Below are 16,430 nucleotides of genomic sequence, written 5' to 3' on the forward strand. Positions count from 1 at the left end.
GAGATCTGTTCTTTCAGCAGTAGCACAGTTAAGAATATGACTTGTAGTTTGAGTATCGTTTAACCTAAATTTATGTTTCATGTTATTGTAGCCTACGCAGTGCTGGTTAGGTTTTTAAACATACTGCTTGTTCTTGATTTATACTTGCCTATTTTGAAGGGATAAATTTGTAGGGTTTGGTCCTTAACGTGATTAAGTCCTAAGTTCCAAAATGACGTCGATGCAATCCGCAATGAACTATCTTAAGCGAAGGTTTTCCGACAATAATTTTAACGCAAACTTGCCAAACGGATATATGGTGGATATGGAGGCAGAAGAGAGGAAAAATGATCAACACGGGAATCAACAGTCACAAGCTCAACCACAACAACCGCCTACACAACTACAGCAACGAACCGCAGCAAATCCTAACCCTAATCAGGGAAGATTACAATCAGCTTCAGAGTCTTCAGGTGGGAATAATGACGTTATCGTTTGCAGGTGTACAGCGTTGTTTTGTGCAAATCACTAATTTTGGTCAATTTTTTAGTTAATCGCACGTTATATCATAAACACAATTAAACTACAGCTATTTGCTTCTCAGGTGGCAGTGGTTTTCTTGCGTCATTGACATCCGGAAACCCACTCTCGGTGCTAAAGTCGGACAGCAACGATAAATACAAGACGGTGCTAGTGATCGATGAGCACCATACAGATTGGTAAGTGAATTAAAAATTATAACCCTAACATAAGCATCAGTTAAACTTTTCATTCGAAAAACATAATTTTATAGCTCTCCTTGCTTCAAAGTGATCACTCTTTAGTAGGCATTTGTACGCTACATTATCCGTTGAGTTTTATATTATCTGGAAGCTGGAGCCAATCATGGATTACCCTGTGAAGGGATATAAAAAGATGCTAATGAAATTCTTTTTTAATGTGCTGCTTATTCATAAGCCATCGAAAGACAGATGCGTGTTTTTACCGTTACTGTGTTCATTTCAGGTCGAAGTACTTCAAAGGCAGAAAGATCCATAACGATTACAGCATCCGTATCGAGCAGGTAGCCTCAAACACTGCCGCATGTTCAGCCCTCTCTCGCTACCTGTCTTGTCTTGATCCCTAAGTTCGAGCATTGATTTCTTCCAGAAATTTCTATCTCAATTATTAATGGTTGGCCGCACTTTCATTCCAGCGTCCTTGGTTTGATATTATGACCCCATACGTACGTAGTTGAGTCGTGGACGAAAACTTGAGTTTGTGCGACAGAAACAGAATAAATTATTAAAGGTTCCAAACCCGTGACGTGTAAACAGATCTCTCATTAGGCCGGTGACCTGTCGCTTTGGATTTCCTTTGAGATGGCGGTTTGACAAGCTGTGAATGAGGTTGTCATGTGACTGTCACCAGTGAATCCGACACATTGAGTAATGTGAGAGCCTTGGGAGGGCAGGCACACATTTTTCCTTTTTCAAGAGATTTACAATCTGGTTATTATTGTTCGCCAAACTTTGACCTCATCGCCTTATTTCTGATATATGTGACACCTACTTATCTTAGTTTAGAATCTAAACTAAACTTTAGATGTAGCCTAAGTAATTTTAAGGTTTTATGGGAGCTTGACTTGGCCTCGGTCCAAGCAACGGCGTGACACGAAAGTCATAGTTCGTAAAACCTAATTACAGAAAACAAACCCACCAGAAGATTAACTAGGGTTTGAAACGTTTTTTTCGCATTAACGGATTTGGCCTAATTCGTGTAACCTATACCAGCAATACTCAAACTTGACTGGAGCTCGCTGAAATAATGACTCCACTTTGAGAACCATGCGACCCCATCACTTTGATACTATTTTGACTCAAAGCTTGGTCTGTCTGCTCCCTAACTTTTATTTCAATATTTATCATTTGTTTTTATAACGTAAAAGAAACAACAATAATAATATCAATTTATATTTGCAGGCGGAGTTTAGCGAGATCAGTTTGACAAGTCACAGTATTGGTGGAGTAACAGTTGATATCAACTGTATGAGAAATGGAAATCGAATTATCAGGTAATCTTTTTCCGGCCAAACTGTTTTCCCCAAATGGCAAACAGTGCCACCCTCTACAACTGATTGCCTTTAGTGTGCTACAAATGTGTTTCTTTAAAATTCCTTAATACATGCAACGGAAATTTTTTTGGCAGTTGGTGGTTATAAACACCTGTCATTGGTAATATAGCCCCATTATGCATGGTGCTTTAATGGATTTTGGCGCTTTGTCCCAATATGAATGTTGGCACCAAGTAACTTCTTAAATGGTTTAGGCCACTTGGCATATACGCAGGATTTAAAACACCTAGTAAATTAACTGCATCATTTAAACTTCACAACATTGATACTGTTGGACAGTGTTTTTTTAAGGTGTTTTGGGGGACCGAAACGGTCCCTTAAAACTACTTAGCGGTCACCCAAACCAAACCTTAAAAAAAACCTGCTGTTGGATATTAAAAAAACAAAAGGGGTTCATCAGTTTTAAACTACCACCCAGAACCCCTGACAATATTGCTGTAAAACAAACAATTCACCATGTAACGTTTTTACATTCTACTTACATAACTAAAATTTTATTTTGGATTATTGTGTACGCTTTTGTTTTGGATAATATTTTTAGTGGTTGTACTATCGCAAGGTTTTCCTCATAACAAAAAGCTGGGTTGCAATTATCAATGGCTTGTACGTCATACAATCTTTCATGTCGCAATGATATTACATTTCACCTCAAACGGCAGCATATATAATATGAGATAATACAGCATCAGTTGTCGAAAAATAGGCCATTCGTATTTCAATTTGATGCATTGAAATCACTGGCACTGTCTGCGGGCAGTGACAGATGCAGAGATCCGCGGCCCTCTCTTGCTTGGTGTGAAATATTCATGAAGTGCCAGGACCGGTGCTTTTTAACACAGGTCATTCAAGCCCGATTTCTTGCTCGTGCGGCAATCTCCTCGCTCTATGGCTGCTGGTGAGGATTTCCGCAACCTGATAATCGGACTAAAATACGGAGGAGTTCCCTCAGTCAATTCGCTTCATTCTTTGTACAACTTCATGGACAAACCTTGGACGGTAAGTATATCGAGTGAAAGCGGATTTCTCTTATGGAGCAAAAGCGTTTGAGCGGCGGATCTCACTAATTATTTCATCGATTGTTCTAACTAAGGCGAATCGATCATTGGGAATAGTTATTTGCCCATTTACCGGTCAGGCGCCTAATTGAACCCCAAATAGTAAATGTATGAAATAGACAGAACGATTTTGTGGACGTCCCTGTGGGAAAATTGATAATCCAAAACGTGAATTTTAATCGGTTTGAACAAACTTGCTTCAAGCACAACATTTAAATTGACTGGTAAATTGCACTTTCCCTTGCATAATACCAACAGATAGCCTTGAAAGATAGGTGTTTACAATCTGGTAAAACTAGTACACTGACTATTGCGTTTCCCACCAGCCATTTAAGACTCGATATTTAGCGTTGCTTTGCGTCCTTGAACTACTGTATAGATCAGCAGTTCTCAACGGGGGCACCAGCGCCCCCCTGGGGGCGTTTGCTATCATTAAGGGGGCGCTGGAGAATAATTGGGCGATTGGGGGGCGCTGAGAGAAGATAGAGCAGTTGAAACGGCACAAAACGTTATTTTTGTCATCTCTTCCAGCGATCAGTAGAAGTAAATTTATTTTTCACTAAATTATATTTTAAGTATTCACTGTATTGGGTTCTTTGTTTTGCTATGTGTTTTGGATTATGATGTCACAATGAATTTTGTGCAAATCACAATGCGTTACTTGTCGGGGCTTGTCTGCGCTTTAAATAGCAAAATTTGCAGGTAGTGATTGAGTTGTGCTCGGCCGAATCGAACCAGAACCCGAGTACTCGGTATTTTTAATGCTCGGCCGCAGAGCGTTAGACAAAGCAGAGCGTTGTGCTCGGCCGCAGAGCGTTAGACAAAGCAGAGCGTTAGACAATTGCTGTAAACCGTACAACGAATTGATCACTTGTTAATTACACTATAATGCAATGGGTAAGTCACAAACGGGTTTGTTAACTTTACAATTGAACGTGTGATTTGTTCTCTGCTGACGTAAAGGATCCCTAAGCAGGGAGTCGAACCGGAACTGAACCCGAACCCGCGAACCGGTTTGAGCGGTTAATTTCATTAAACCCGAACCGCTAATTACGATTTTCTAAAAACCCGAACCGGAGTTGAACCCCATATTTTGTTTGGCGTTGGACCCGAATCGGACTTGAACCAGTCAAAAATGCATTCTGTTTGATATTTTGTGATTTTTTTTCTCAAAACAGCGCACTGAAGAATACGCGAGATAACACTTATAGGGCGTGTCAAAAATAACAATGCAGGGGGCAAAATTCTTTTGGAGTTTGATACGGCCAGGTAGATGATGGGTAGAATTAAAATCAAACGAATAAAAATTTGAACCGGTTTAAAATCCGCAAACCGGTTCGGACCGGATAATTTGCCCAAACCGGAACAAAACCTGAACCGAACCCGAACCCTTAAAAACAAAACCAAGTGAACCCGAACCGAACCTGAACCCATATGACAAGCGGTTCGACTCCCTGTCCCTAAGAATAAAAGTGACCGCTGTCAAAAACGTCAAATAGTGGACACACGTGCACTTAAAAGTGTTTTTAATTAGTTGTTTGGTACTTAAAAATCGTTGGTGTTTCATCTAGTATAGCTTGTTAAAGATTAGACTTTCAATTATCACATTGATATTGTACGTGAAATTAAATCGTTTTGATTTTTGTCAGTTCTAAGGGGGGCGTTTACAAACTTTGTAGGTCTAAAAGGGGCGGTACAGGAAAAAAAGGTTGAGAAACACTGGTATAGATCAATGTGATCGCACATCCTTTGGCAATCTGTTTGGTCAATCTCGTTTTTCGTTTCAAACACGATTTTGCGCCTTCCGACAATCGAAAAGATTCTTAAACAAATTACACGAAATTAAAACAAGTCTGCATTAGTTTTTTTTGAAAAAACAACATCCTGACCTTCGTATAATGTTTAATAAATTGACTAATTTGAAAAACAATATGTTACCTGTTTTAAACCTACTTATTTCGCAAAACTTGACTATGCCCAACGTCTGATCTGACACTTTTTTAAATCAAACTGGCCTCATATTTCATTTTATAGTTTGTTAATTGTTACGTTCTAACAACCTAAGCACCACATTTGTAGTAAAATAGAATTAGGCTGCTATCATTGTGGGAAATAAGCGTTCAAAATGTATTTAACAACAAAGCTTTAATTTAATAACAACAGTTGATTTCAAATTTCCATGTTATCTTTCTTTATCCATCGGAATTGTACATTTCCTCGAAAGCATTACAAGTTATTGCTTTCATCGATCGAACCTCTGAAAGTGGTGTTTGCAAATCACCATGCTTCCATCTGTTGCTCGGCAGACTTGTTCAAACTACTTTTTGCAATCTCGACATTTCCCAGGAGAAAACGTGGCATTAAATTGCGAATTTGGACATAAACTGTCGATAGGCGAACTTTGACAGATGTTCGTTGTCGAAAATTTCTCCCTAAAAGTAATTTAATATGTTTTTTTGTCGATAATCATCGAGTTAACTTCGTTTTCAGTACTGATAATGAGCTTTGCTTCAATCTTAAAATCAAATAACAATTAATCGTCCTCAAGGAGAATAAGTATTTTCACACATCAATCCCTGTGTAACACGTCAGGACATGGATGTTAAACAAAAAAATATGCGGTTTTCACACAACACAAAACAACTCTTGACTATATATTGCCGCTTAGATGAACTTTTTTTGTCAAATTTACCGAGTTAACACTGTACTCAGTTGCATCGTAATTAACAGATGACTAGAAAACATTACTTTTTAATATAACTACTAAAAGTTTTTAACGTCAAATTAATATTATTTTGTTCCTTGTTTTAGTTTTCCCAACTTATCAGGATCCAACGACGTTTGGGAAGAGAGAAGTTTCCTTTAGTGGAACAAACCTACTATCCTTCGCACAAACAAATGGTGAGTGTAACCGCGCTTTTCACTATGTTTCTAATTGGATAAAGTAATATGTCTAAGTGCGTTTAACGCAAATTCAGTCTTTAAGCCTTTAATTTTTTTGACTTTGTTTTGTTTCTGGTTAGTTGATATTTTTAATATAGTTCAACTGTTCCACTAGTTGAGCAGTGTCGCTTAAGTTTCTCGTTCGAAATTTGAATAGTTTTGTTTCTACCACTTCACAACCTTAAAAGAAATGGAAGCAAGTGATTCAAACTGCTGATTTTTTCCATTTTGTCAACAGTAACAATTGTATTTGCTAAAAATTAGTCAAAAGTCGTTCCTCGAGTTGTCTTTCCTACGATTTTTAAACGGTTTGGAACCTCATTTGTGCCGGCAAGCGCCGGATGTGGTTGCTTTTACGCCAGTTTGTAGTTGTACGATATCCACTATATGTCGCTACAGAGTTGTAAATCATACATGGCAATGAAGGCGTTTAATGCCCTGGAGTAATGGATGTGTGTCCATTAGAAATGCAGGTTCTGCTTTGTTGCAAGTTACCACACTGTTGTTTAGAAAGATAGATTCGGTCTGGTTCTTTATACTTTTGCTGACAACGTGTAAAATCATTAAAACTATGCCTTCCACAGGACTTATATTTCTTACAAGTTTTTTTTTTTAAGTACGGCGTTACTCATCCAGCAAATAGTTCTTCTTTTCTTGATAATGCAGGGTGTTTATGTTAACACTCGTTATTTGGTCTTCGAAAATGCTACGCTTTGTGGCGAAAAACAAAAATAGGCTTACAATGTGCTCAGCAGGGAGAGCAAAAAAGGTCGAGTGTTATTTGTGTTCGATCGAGTTTGCAAATAGCGAAAAATATTGTCGACCTCGTCTGATCTCGCGCACGGTTGGCGTAGTACGTCTCAATAAACAGAATGAACGCGGAAACCGATGTTGGGTGTTAGCTGGTCGCTCGCTGACTTTTCCCGGTTACTGACCTACGAAACCACGACTGGAGAATCGATTCCGACGAACTGATTTCGCTGAATCACTGATTTTCTGTTTTGGTGGCGTGGGCGGCTATTTGTGCCTAAAAAATCAGGTGAAAACCCGCTACAATGTAGTAGTCAGAATCGGTTTGTTTTGCACACGGCACGTGCTGATGTGTTAGCCGGGCTTAATTTTGTTTTGGTTTTATTAATGTGGTTTGAACAAGCATGTGGTTACGTGTGGCCGATGGAAATTAAAAGTTTTGTCAGGTCTTTGCGCAACAAGTGTGGGCTGTGGCGTAAATAATGTTCCATCTTCATGCAATGAAGTCTAATATAAAACTCTTCTATTTGTCTTTCTGCTAGCAAGAACTTGCAGAAATGGGTAAACTCCATTGGGGTAATAAAACGTCAAGGTCAAACCTAAGGTTAAATGTTTATGAATGGCTACAGTATCAAATCGGCAATGTTAAACAACATTAAAATATGCTTACCCCGTACAACAAATGAAACTTCTCGTACACATAAATCTGTCTTTGCTTGTCTCATTGCGAAACTGCGTAGATTTTAGTATACGACTTGCGCAATTGTCGACTGAGGCCTAAAGTCAGCTGTGATTCCTTGTTTTATATTTAGCTCGAATCTATTTGCCAATAAATTTAAATAATTGACACAACACATATTAAATAATTGACACAACCCAATAGTATTGACTTCTGTTACCAACAATCTCTATGCAAATTTGTCTCGTTACATGCAAATTAGCACGGGGTTTCAACGACAAGGAACTTGCATTTGTCCAATAATGTCAATAGTACTTAAATTTCGAAGGCTGGGGCAGCCAGAACGAATTTCCCAATCTTGACCAGGCTAATTTGGCGTAATGGCATTGCGCGTTTTGTTTTAACTCCATTACTGCCCCGTGGGAACGAAGGGTAATCAAATCAGGACATTTGCTTCAGCGCCGAGCAAAGGTCTGTCATTTCCTGCCTCCTGATGCACAAAATCGATAAAATAAACTCAATACAAGCTGTATTTGCAAAAGCGATCGAACAGAGTCTGAAATAATCAAAAGACAACAGGTCAAACCGGCGCCCAAACGAACAAAAGGAATATTTGCACAGCAAACATGCCGGATGTCTATGTGGCCGCCGATATGTGATTTAATCGAAAATTAAAAGTGAAAGGACAATAGTACAATGCAATTTGTCTGTGCATCAACATCAGTAGGAGACCACAAGTGGCGCCAGGGTTATGTTGGCGCACGTCAAAATCGAGGTCGCGTATACCTGACGCGTGGCCAGACGACGATATTGTTCTCGACTCGTCTACGTGGGCGATTTCAAACGGCCAGACACTATTACATGACATGACATTTTGCTCGCCGGAGTGCAACAAAACTGATGAGTCACGTGAATGTACGGACTATCACGTGACACCCGCAGGTGGCCGTCGTCATAAATCACACCAATTTCTTCGTACCAGCGTTTTGTTAGTTCTTTAAAATAATTTTATAAGTTGCGGCAATTAGTAATGACTCTTAAGTGGACATGAATTGGACCTGGGTGTGATTAGTATTGAACAAGTGCAACTGTTTGCCGCGCTCAATAGCACGTGTCGTGGTATTTAACAGAAGACGAAAATGATAAACTTATCACTTTCAAAAAGTAAAAACATATGTTTTGTAGCTATAATGTTTGTATGCACCTTGGAAACAGATCGGAATACAAGAAAAACAAGAAAATAACAAAGCATCTACAGAACACTACGGCACCGTGTACGCGCACGAGACGCTTCTTAACCAGTAAGAAAGCGATCAAGTGTGCGTTGAAGAAGCGATTTGAACATGTATCGACCTCCGCTAAGCACTCCATTGCTTTGTGTCTGTTTCTAAGGGAGACTGCTGTCTCTGTGGCTCCTTAAACCGGCGTGGTGTCTGCGATTGCGTTTCATGGACTTGCTGATGGTGGCTCCGTGCCAAGAACAACGCCCCCTAGTGGTTGGGGAACACAAGAAGTTGGCTTGATGAACGCTGTTTCCGTATTTTCGCTCCATTGCCTTGTTCCACGAACATTCGTTCTCGTTCTGAGTGTTAAAAATAATATACGTTTAAAAAAATGGCCTAACTCTGTTTGAATTTCCTGAATTGGTATTTTAAGATTACAGCTTCTTAACAACAGAATGCATGATATAATAAAATATATATGTGGCAAAATAGCTTCCCGTTTCTTAACAAGTGTTAAAGATTGGTAGAGTAACAAGGTTTAAGAGGAAGCATTTCATATGTAACAAACTTCGCAATGTCTTACCTCAGGTTTGCAGTTACTCCATGGGCAGTAGCTGATATCGCATTTCGCTTCACAAACTTTGCCTATCTGCTCCATGTTTTTGCGGATGTTGCGTTTTTCCCCTTTTGGTAGAGTCCTCCATGGGATGACGTGGTTGCAAAGTCCGACTGTGAGTCTTCCATCAACGATGGAACCTTTGAAAAAAATGCATGGTTAAAAACCACTCGTTAAAGTGTTACTTATGCAAGGAACTGTAGCGTTTTAGGAACGTGAAAGGGCTCTTGCAGTTTTTACTGTATAGTTGAGTTGGAAATTTTCCGTGAAAGAAGTTTGTTCTTTTGTCACAGGCCCTCTGTATAAAGACTATTATGGAAAACTACAAGCCCTTGTTAGAAAACCGTATTCAACAGCACTTCCATTATGTTTTGCCCTGTCCATTACACGTAGAGTGTACTCTGGGTCATGTTCACCTCTCCAACGTGCGGTAATTACGGGTGGAAACACAAGCGGCCGTGCGCGCGGCGCAATTTAGACCGCAGACCAAAGCACAAAAGGGTGCCTGCGTCGCCGTACAGAGGAAGTGATTCCACCGCAAAAATATGAGGCGACGGTGTAAAGGCAAAGCTACCAATTGGTCGCTACTTAACAGTCTGGCACAGTTCCTCTCACCTATTATCAGATAGGTGTCTCTGGGCTTGAGTCGGCGGCCACACAGGCCCTCATCCCGCGCCGAGTAGATGTACAGCTTTTGTTTGTTGGAGCCTTTCGTGTCGAAGCCCTTGTAAGCCTGGAATAACACAGGGAGCGCGTAAGAGACCGCCATGTATGTAAGCACTCAAAAACACAGGTTTGTTTTGTTTTCCCATCCCTCGGAACCAACCGATCCCATAAATAACATCAATTTGAATTCTTCCCACTAACGCGTTTTGAATTCTCAGGGCTTGGCGTTGTTTTGTACAACAATTGACGTGCTGGCATGACATATATTAAATTGCTACTTTGACCGTAAAGGAAAATTGCTTTAAATTGTCAATAGATGTTAGGAGTGTGTCATGCTGGAGCGACGTGCGATGGAAATCAATTGCGAACCCACAAGTTGAATATTAAATCCTTGCACGGTTACATTCGTTCGTTTTATTGACCGAAAACTGATATTTGCTATCCTTGCTCTTTATAGGCGCAAACACTACTAAAATGTGCAAACTCATTTTATCAAGGGTGTGTAAAATCTCTTGGGGCACAACGCGGCGTTAAAGCCTGATATAACCTGGACAGAGCCACACTAAAGGCTTTATAAGGCCGCGAACGCGCGTCATCTTGGCACTGTGGTGCATTAGGGATACGTTAGGGACCACGCGTCCCATAGTGGATACAGATTTGGCGTTACTACAGCAATGACACGTCGCAAAGTTCTACATATGTCACATACCTTATGAACTTTTATTCTGTAACGCACGAGGCTTTCCATGACGTCATCATGGCCGGATACGTCATCAATTATTACCTCACCGGGTAGGGCAGTTGGAACGAAGCGGCCTGTGAAATTAAAACAGGTGTAAGTACATCCGTTCAATAACAGATGGATGGCTTCCTAAAGTTACGTTAACACTCATTCGCATATTTAGGAAGTCATTTCGGATTGTTTCCCTTGTAGTGGTAAAGTTATTTTACGGGTAGACAGAAAGGAATGTCGTTGTCATGAGTGGATACCCTTGTGCAAAAGGTGTTTTGTCGCAAAAGTTAACAGTCGGAGCGTAAATTTCCATATAAGGTCATGTATTCGTTCAAAAATGTTTCAACCTCATATCCGCCTAAAGTTTTATTCACGCGCAAAGACAAATTAAGAGCATTTTCTACCGCAAATTAACATGTAAACTTCGCCGCAAATCTGTAATCTTCTAGCGTTTTGTCCGCAAAATATCGAAATTTCCTCAGTAAAATAGCAGGTGTTGTTCAGGCAGCGCCTCATTAAAATTTTTGGGCGTCTGTACTACACGACATTAAACAAACTATTACAACCTTTGTGTGCCCTTGGTCGTTGCCCGCTTACGTGTTGTCGGGACGTTTTTAGATTACCTGGCAACTATAGAAATAACTTCAAAACTTCCATGTGTTTAATTTTGGCGTCACACTCAAATCGCGGATTCCACGTCTTGAAATGAATTTCACTTTAATCTTATACCGCGAAACATCGTGTCGCTATTGTGTTTAAAGTTTTATCGTGAATTTTTATAAAGGCTGACGAAATACGAAATAAAACCTTCAGGTGACTAAATTCATTGAAAAAAATCTTTCCAGACAGCATTCTTGCATTAGTAGTTCACAAAGAGATGGCTTCGTTGAATATGTGGCTTTACTAAATATTTATTGTCAGATTGGCGTTTTTTGCTCTTTCTTTCAAAACTTTCAAAATGTGTAATGAATTTCTGTATAATGCTTACCGTTTTGGTCGGCCTCCTCCTTGTCAAATCTTCCTTTTGATGTAAGGATCATTGCGGCTGGTTTTTTGGCAGACTTCTTGTGGCGAATCTGCTCCACCGGCGGGACACTCACGAACATTTCTGACTTGATGCGCACCAATGCCACTGCAACGACAAACGGAATTTTCAAGAGCACGCCAAGCATGGAAATTTTACTGACAGGGATCAAGCATGAAAAATTAATGTCCGTTTGACGGAAACGGGAATTCCGCTTTCCGCTTGTGCCCATGTCCAAACGAGTTAGTGATGCCGGGTTTCTATGTCAGTTGAGGCTGTTACGCTTGTCGCAATGAGGAGTGGCCAAAGAGAACTTATTGAGATGCTACTCATCGGAAAAGTTTATCAGAAATTTCTTTTCAATTGGTCTTTTAACTTTTGTTTTTTCCATAGGCTGTTTGCGACCGTCATGTTCTTTCCTGCATAATTCGTTTAATTTTTAGTCCTATAGGTACCTATGGGTGCTGAAATGTTAGGCAAACGGCATGAAAATCTTGGTCTTTAAACAAAAAGTCGGGTAATATGGTTACGGTGAAATGAGGCAACTTTGCCTTATTCCCTTGTTGTTTTCAATGGGCCAACTGCTGGACCAAATTAAATTTAACGACGGTGCGTTGAAGCGCAAAATCGCGTTTTATGACGAATTGCATTTGCGGAGTCGGGTTCTAGGCACGGAAAAATTACCCATGCGTGAAGCGGCGTCGCGCAAATCCTGTCCCGCAAAATTGATGGGCCGGAAAATGGGTCAGTGGCCATCGAAGTTTCAAGAATTATATTTAGTGCTAAAATATCGTTTGCAACTGGATTTTTGTCAAAAGTTTACAGGAAACTGTAAACGTGATTTAGGACTCGAACAGAATGAATTTATTTTATTTGTTTCCCGCTGTTTGTTAATAATTAATCTGATCAAGCTTTACGTGGTTACAGTTAATTCAACGAACTTTACCGTACGTTGTCCTATAGTGTCTACTTTTTTGACTATTTTGTTATTGAACAATCTACGATAAGACAAACCAATACTTTAACTTACCAAAACTGTCGTTGCGGCATATATCCTTCTGGGGGTGGTTTGGCATACACATGCATCCAAATGCGCCATCCAATAAAAACCCAAACACGAAGCTCGCCAAAATCATCGCTAACATTGCTCTCTTGTCATTCATGATGTAGTACAGATAAATTTTATACTTCACAAAAGGTTGTTTCTTTGCTCGTCGAGATCTGCTGTCCAATACCGTTGCTGTGCTGGTTTTATAGGCCACTGTCGCGAGTCAACTTAGTGCTCAGCAAAAAAAGAGAGAGTGTCGCGAAACGAGGAAAAAAAGCAATTTACTACTTCTCTCGTTTTTCGTTGACCGCCTCGAAACCGTTTGTGGAGCGAATGACGTCGATGTTTTGGCATCGGTTATAACTGATTATGACGTATAATTGCCCGAGGTCAACCGCACCTCCAGTTCCATCAATCTTTTCCGAGTTGTTTAAGCGCCTTGTTTGCGAAGATACTGTCAGGCATAATCGCTAGCGGTATTTCTTTTTCACGCCTCAAAAACCTATTCTCAAAACATCTGCAAAAATACGCTCTAAATTTTATTAGCAACTCCTAATTCGGCCTTGTTTTCAAATTACTCAATTTGCATGCAACTTTAATAGATGTTGAGCATTATTGGCAGAAATACGATAGAACTTGCGTTTTTTTCGGTATAAGTATTGCAGTTTGTCAAATGTCAAATTTAGTACGTAGCAACGTTGGAACAGAAGAGTTTTTAATAAAAATGTTCCACTTATAGTTTAAACATCAACAATCAGCGTCAAATTGACCCTTGACACATAATTGCACCACTTTCTTCCGTTTCGACAATTTCAAACTACCTATAATACGTCACTGATTACGTCACATCACTTCCATGGAAGCAAACAACAGGGGCGCGGCTTACCCCAATAACAAAACATTACGTGAGGTCTATGGACGGATTTATCTCTCATCCATTTCGGTTTGGATGGAAGCTTTTCGGCCACCAACGGCGCTGTGTGCGTTTCTCCTCGCAAACATGTTTTTTTACTTTCCATCAATGACAAAAGCAAAGAATTTATTCGCTTTAGTTAAGCTCCATGGCAGGATGCTGGTTGAGTGCCCGACGATGGTATATCACACCTTGACAATAGTTGGGTTTTCTGGGGTTCGTTGAACCTTTATTGCAAAAGTAGTAAATTAAAGTCTAGTATAATTTCCGAAGTTTTGTGGGGCGCAAACGAGCGCTGATTGGCTTCTGAAGTATATTTAAAAAAAATTTCATGCAATATTACAAAAAAATATTTTGATATAATTGCCATTTTTTGGTCTGGAAATTGTATTGAAGACAAATACTTTTACCCGTCATCTCTGAGATGGTGTCTTTCTCCAAAAAATCATCATCGAGGGAACAACGACCCTTCCACCATGCACCGCTTGGGAGAAGAAAAATAACAACACTACGTCATATTATGGTGTGTAAGGCGAGAAACTGCGCCGACATACGTATTTCACGGTCGGCAGGAGCAGCAACATGTGTGAGCACTTGAACCTTTGAAACAGTCGCTTTGTCACGTAGGAGATTAAATGCCACGAAAGGCGCTAGCTCAGGCCTTATTTGGTCATTACTTTTTGCCGCCTTTCAAGTACCCCGCTCTTGTGCAAAACACCTCAAACCTTTGTAGCTGACCGCAAAACTGCATAAGGTTTCTATATTGAGGTGGTGCGTTAACAATACAGTCCAATGACGTGTTGTATCGAGGTCCACACCCGTTTGAATCATGGCCAAGACCTTTTCAATCGTAGGTTGCACCTCACATTCCGGTCTTATCAAACCCCGTACATCTTGTTCGGTCCCACCCCTTAGTTGAACGCTCCTGATCCGGGCCTGGTCTTGTGTAAATCCACGCGCTGGTTACGGACATGTCTAAAAATGTGCCGCAGTTTCGTGTTTTGCGACATTGTAAATGACGTTTCGTATTTTGCATTTTTGTCCTGCTAGTGGTGATTTGGATAAGACAACTGTGTGATAAGTTTGTATTCCTTGCTAAGCACCAAGCTTCAATAATGAAGAATACTTGAAAGTGAGCAGAGATAAACGCAAATACCGCGCATACTTTGGACATAATTCAAATAATTTCTAAACGCAACGTCACAAAGCCCCAGGAGTTATGGCATTTGAAAAACCAAAATTTCATTACAACATAACATGATACGAAATAAAGTTTGTGTGTGATGAGAAAAGTCAGTCATTACACATGCGCATTCTGCAGTAGGAAAAAACGATAGGTTGCGGTCAAAACCGTTGGGAATCAAGACAAACGGGCGATAACGCGTCCATCGACAGCATTCCCGACGTCTTGACACCCAACACACGCTGTGAGAAGGGCAAGAAATACGTCGCGACGAACGGGTTTCCACATTTCCGCTTTCGGTTTTGATCGAATTTCCTGTGTGAAAAATGTTTCTACTTTAACCATCGGACCTTTAGCAAACCAATGACGAGCGTATATGGATTCCATTACATATAAGGAGTTTGGAACCGTTTGTTACATGTACATTTAGAACCACGGTTCAATAAAAGAAATGCGGTTTTTAGACCAGGATGCTCCATACGCTGTTTGCTTTTTGGGTATGTCTTCGAATACTAAATGGGTTGGTGACTTTGCGGGTACTGATCTATTTCAAGAAATAGTTTGTATGTTACGTACGTCGCGACGAGACATGTCTGGGTTCATTGGCAAGTTAACGGCAATTTATAACTCAACTCCGGTTCAACATAAAAGTATTTGACGTATCAGCCTGACGTATGACGTACGTAGAGCAATACTTTGCACACTTTACCGGATATCAGGTCGCAACATGACGTTACGCATCTTAATGCGGGATGCAAAACGCAGCACGTGATCCTTCGTTTCCTTTGGTGGAGAATAAGACAAGTAAGATTTTATTTGGGTTGGTCCCGAGTACGTCACTTCACTGGTCAACTTCAATACCATTTCAATCGCTTATTGGCGCAGTACGTCACTCTACATACGTAAGTTACGTTCGCACCGTATCTTTTACAAAATGAGTTATGCGTACAACGGAAGCAACTAAAAAGGCGACGATAGTAATAAAATACGTATTAGTGTCCCAGTGGAAACAGCGTGAATATAGAAGCACGTCATGTAACTGAAGTCGCACGAATATGCCAAGTAGTTGCGAAATTTCGCTCACGTGATTTATAATGCGCTCTGGATGGGACGTTGCATCACATGCGGAAAACGGACATTGTGACGTCACAATTGGCGCTAATTCGAATGACGCAAGTGTGAGATTACAATGGAAAGTTAGTGCGATTGCCAAATTTAGACCAAAGCCCGATTTAGACTAATCGGACATTATAGAATCACTGGATTAAAAAACTGTTTGTATCCGGACATATTTAACTAAAGTAGCTTTATTACAACTGTTGGCGTTAATATAATACATGTTGATCACTCAAGTCGCTGCTCTTGCTTGTAAAGTCCATGGCGTAAATACAACACCTTATAAAAAACTACAGCTGCGCTTAGTGTTGACATGTTGGCAATATTTACACAAAGAAGAGCTTACACAAAATGATGAAAAATGTCGGTCCAATTTTACTCAAACATTT

General features: G+C 40.2%; 2 protein-coding genes across 2 annotated transcripts in view; one reads left to right on the forward strand and one right to left on the reverse strand.

The window, feature by feature from the left end:
* Nucleotides 1-95: 95 nt before the first annotated feature.
* LOC145224378 (synapsin-2-like) overlaps nucleotides 96-16,430 on the forward strand; it is a 29,486-nt gene continuing 13,151 nt past the window's right edge. Inside the window, exons 1-6 of the mRNA XM_080090872.1 lie at nucleotides 96-452; nucleotides 584-698; nucleotides 985-1,042; nucleotides 1,941-2,032; nucleotides 2,932-3,088; nucleotides 5,959-6,048. Of these exons, the coding sequence (XP_079946998.1) occupies nucleotides 212-452; nucleotides 584-698; nucleotides 985-1,042; nucleotides 1,941-2,032; nucleotides 2,932-3,088; nucleotides 5,959-6,048 (753 nt within the window). The 5' untranslated portion in view covers nucleotides 96-211. The remainder of the gene's footprint in view (nucleotides 453-583; nucleotides 699-984; nucleotides 1,043-1,940; nucleotides 2,033-2,931; nucleotides 3,089-5,958; nucleotides 6,049-16,430) is intronic.
* On the reverse strand, nucleotides 8,032-13,047 carry LOC145224383 (metalloproteinase inhibitor 3-like). The gene is made up of 6 exons (XM_080090880.1): nucleotides 12,812-13,047; nucleotides 11,746-11,889; nucleotides 10,734-10,840; nucleotides 9,974-10,091; nucleotides 9,326-9,498; nucleotides 8,032-9,101 (listed from the first exon to the last, which is right to left on the reverse strand). The coding sequence occupies exons 1-6, from the start codon at nucleotides 12,942-12,944 to the stop codon at nucleotides 8,907-8,909; spliced, it is 870 nt and encodes a 289-aa protein (XP_079947006.1). The 5' UTR covers nucleotides 12,945-13,047; the 3' UTR covers nucleotides 8,032-8,906.

This window comes from Phallusia mammillata, chromosome 4, assembly GCF_965637545.1.
Source record: "Phallusia mammillata chromosome 4, kaPhaMamm4.hap1.1, whole genome shotgun sequence".
Taxonomy (NCBI): Eukaryota; Metazoa; Chordata; class Ascidiacea; order Phlebobranchia; family Ascidiidae; genus Phallusia; species Phallusia mammillata.

What these genes read in the sequence shown, in the direction of transcription:
- LOC145224383 (XM_080090880.1), bottom strand. Translation starts at nt 12,944, where the DNA reads ATGAATGACAAGAGAGCAATGTTAGCGATGATTTTGGCGAGCTTCGTG. An exon ending in GGAGGAGGCCGACCAAAACG is followed by an intron (nt 10,841 to 11,745) that starts GTAAGCATTATA and finishes TTAATTTCACAG; the next exon opens with GCCGCTTCGTTCCAACTGCC. An exon ending in AGACACCTATCTGATAATAG is followed by an intron (nt 9,499 to 9,973) that starts GTGAGAGGAACT and finishes TTTTTTTCAAAG; the next exon opens with GTTCCATCGTTGATGGAAGA.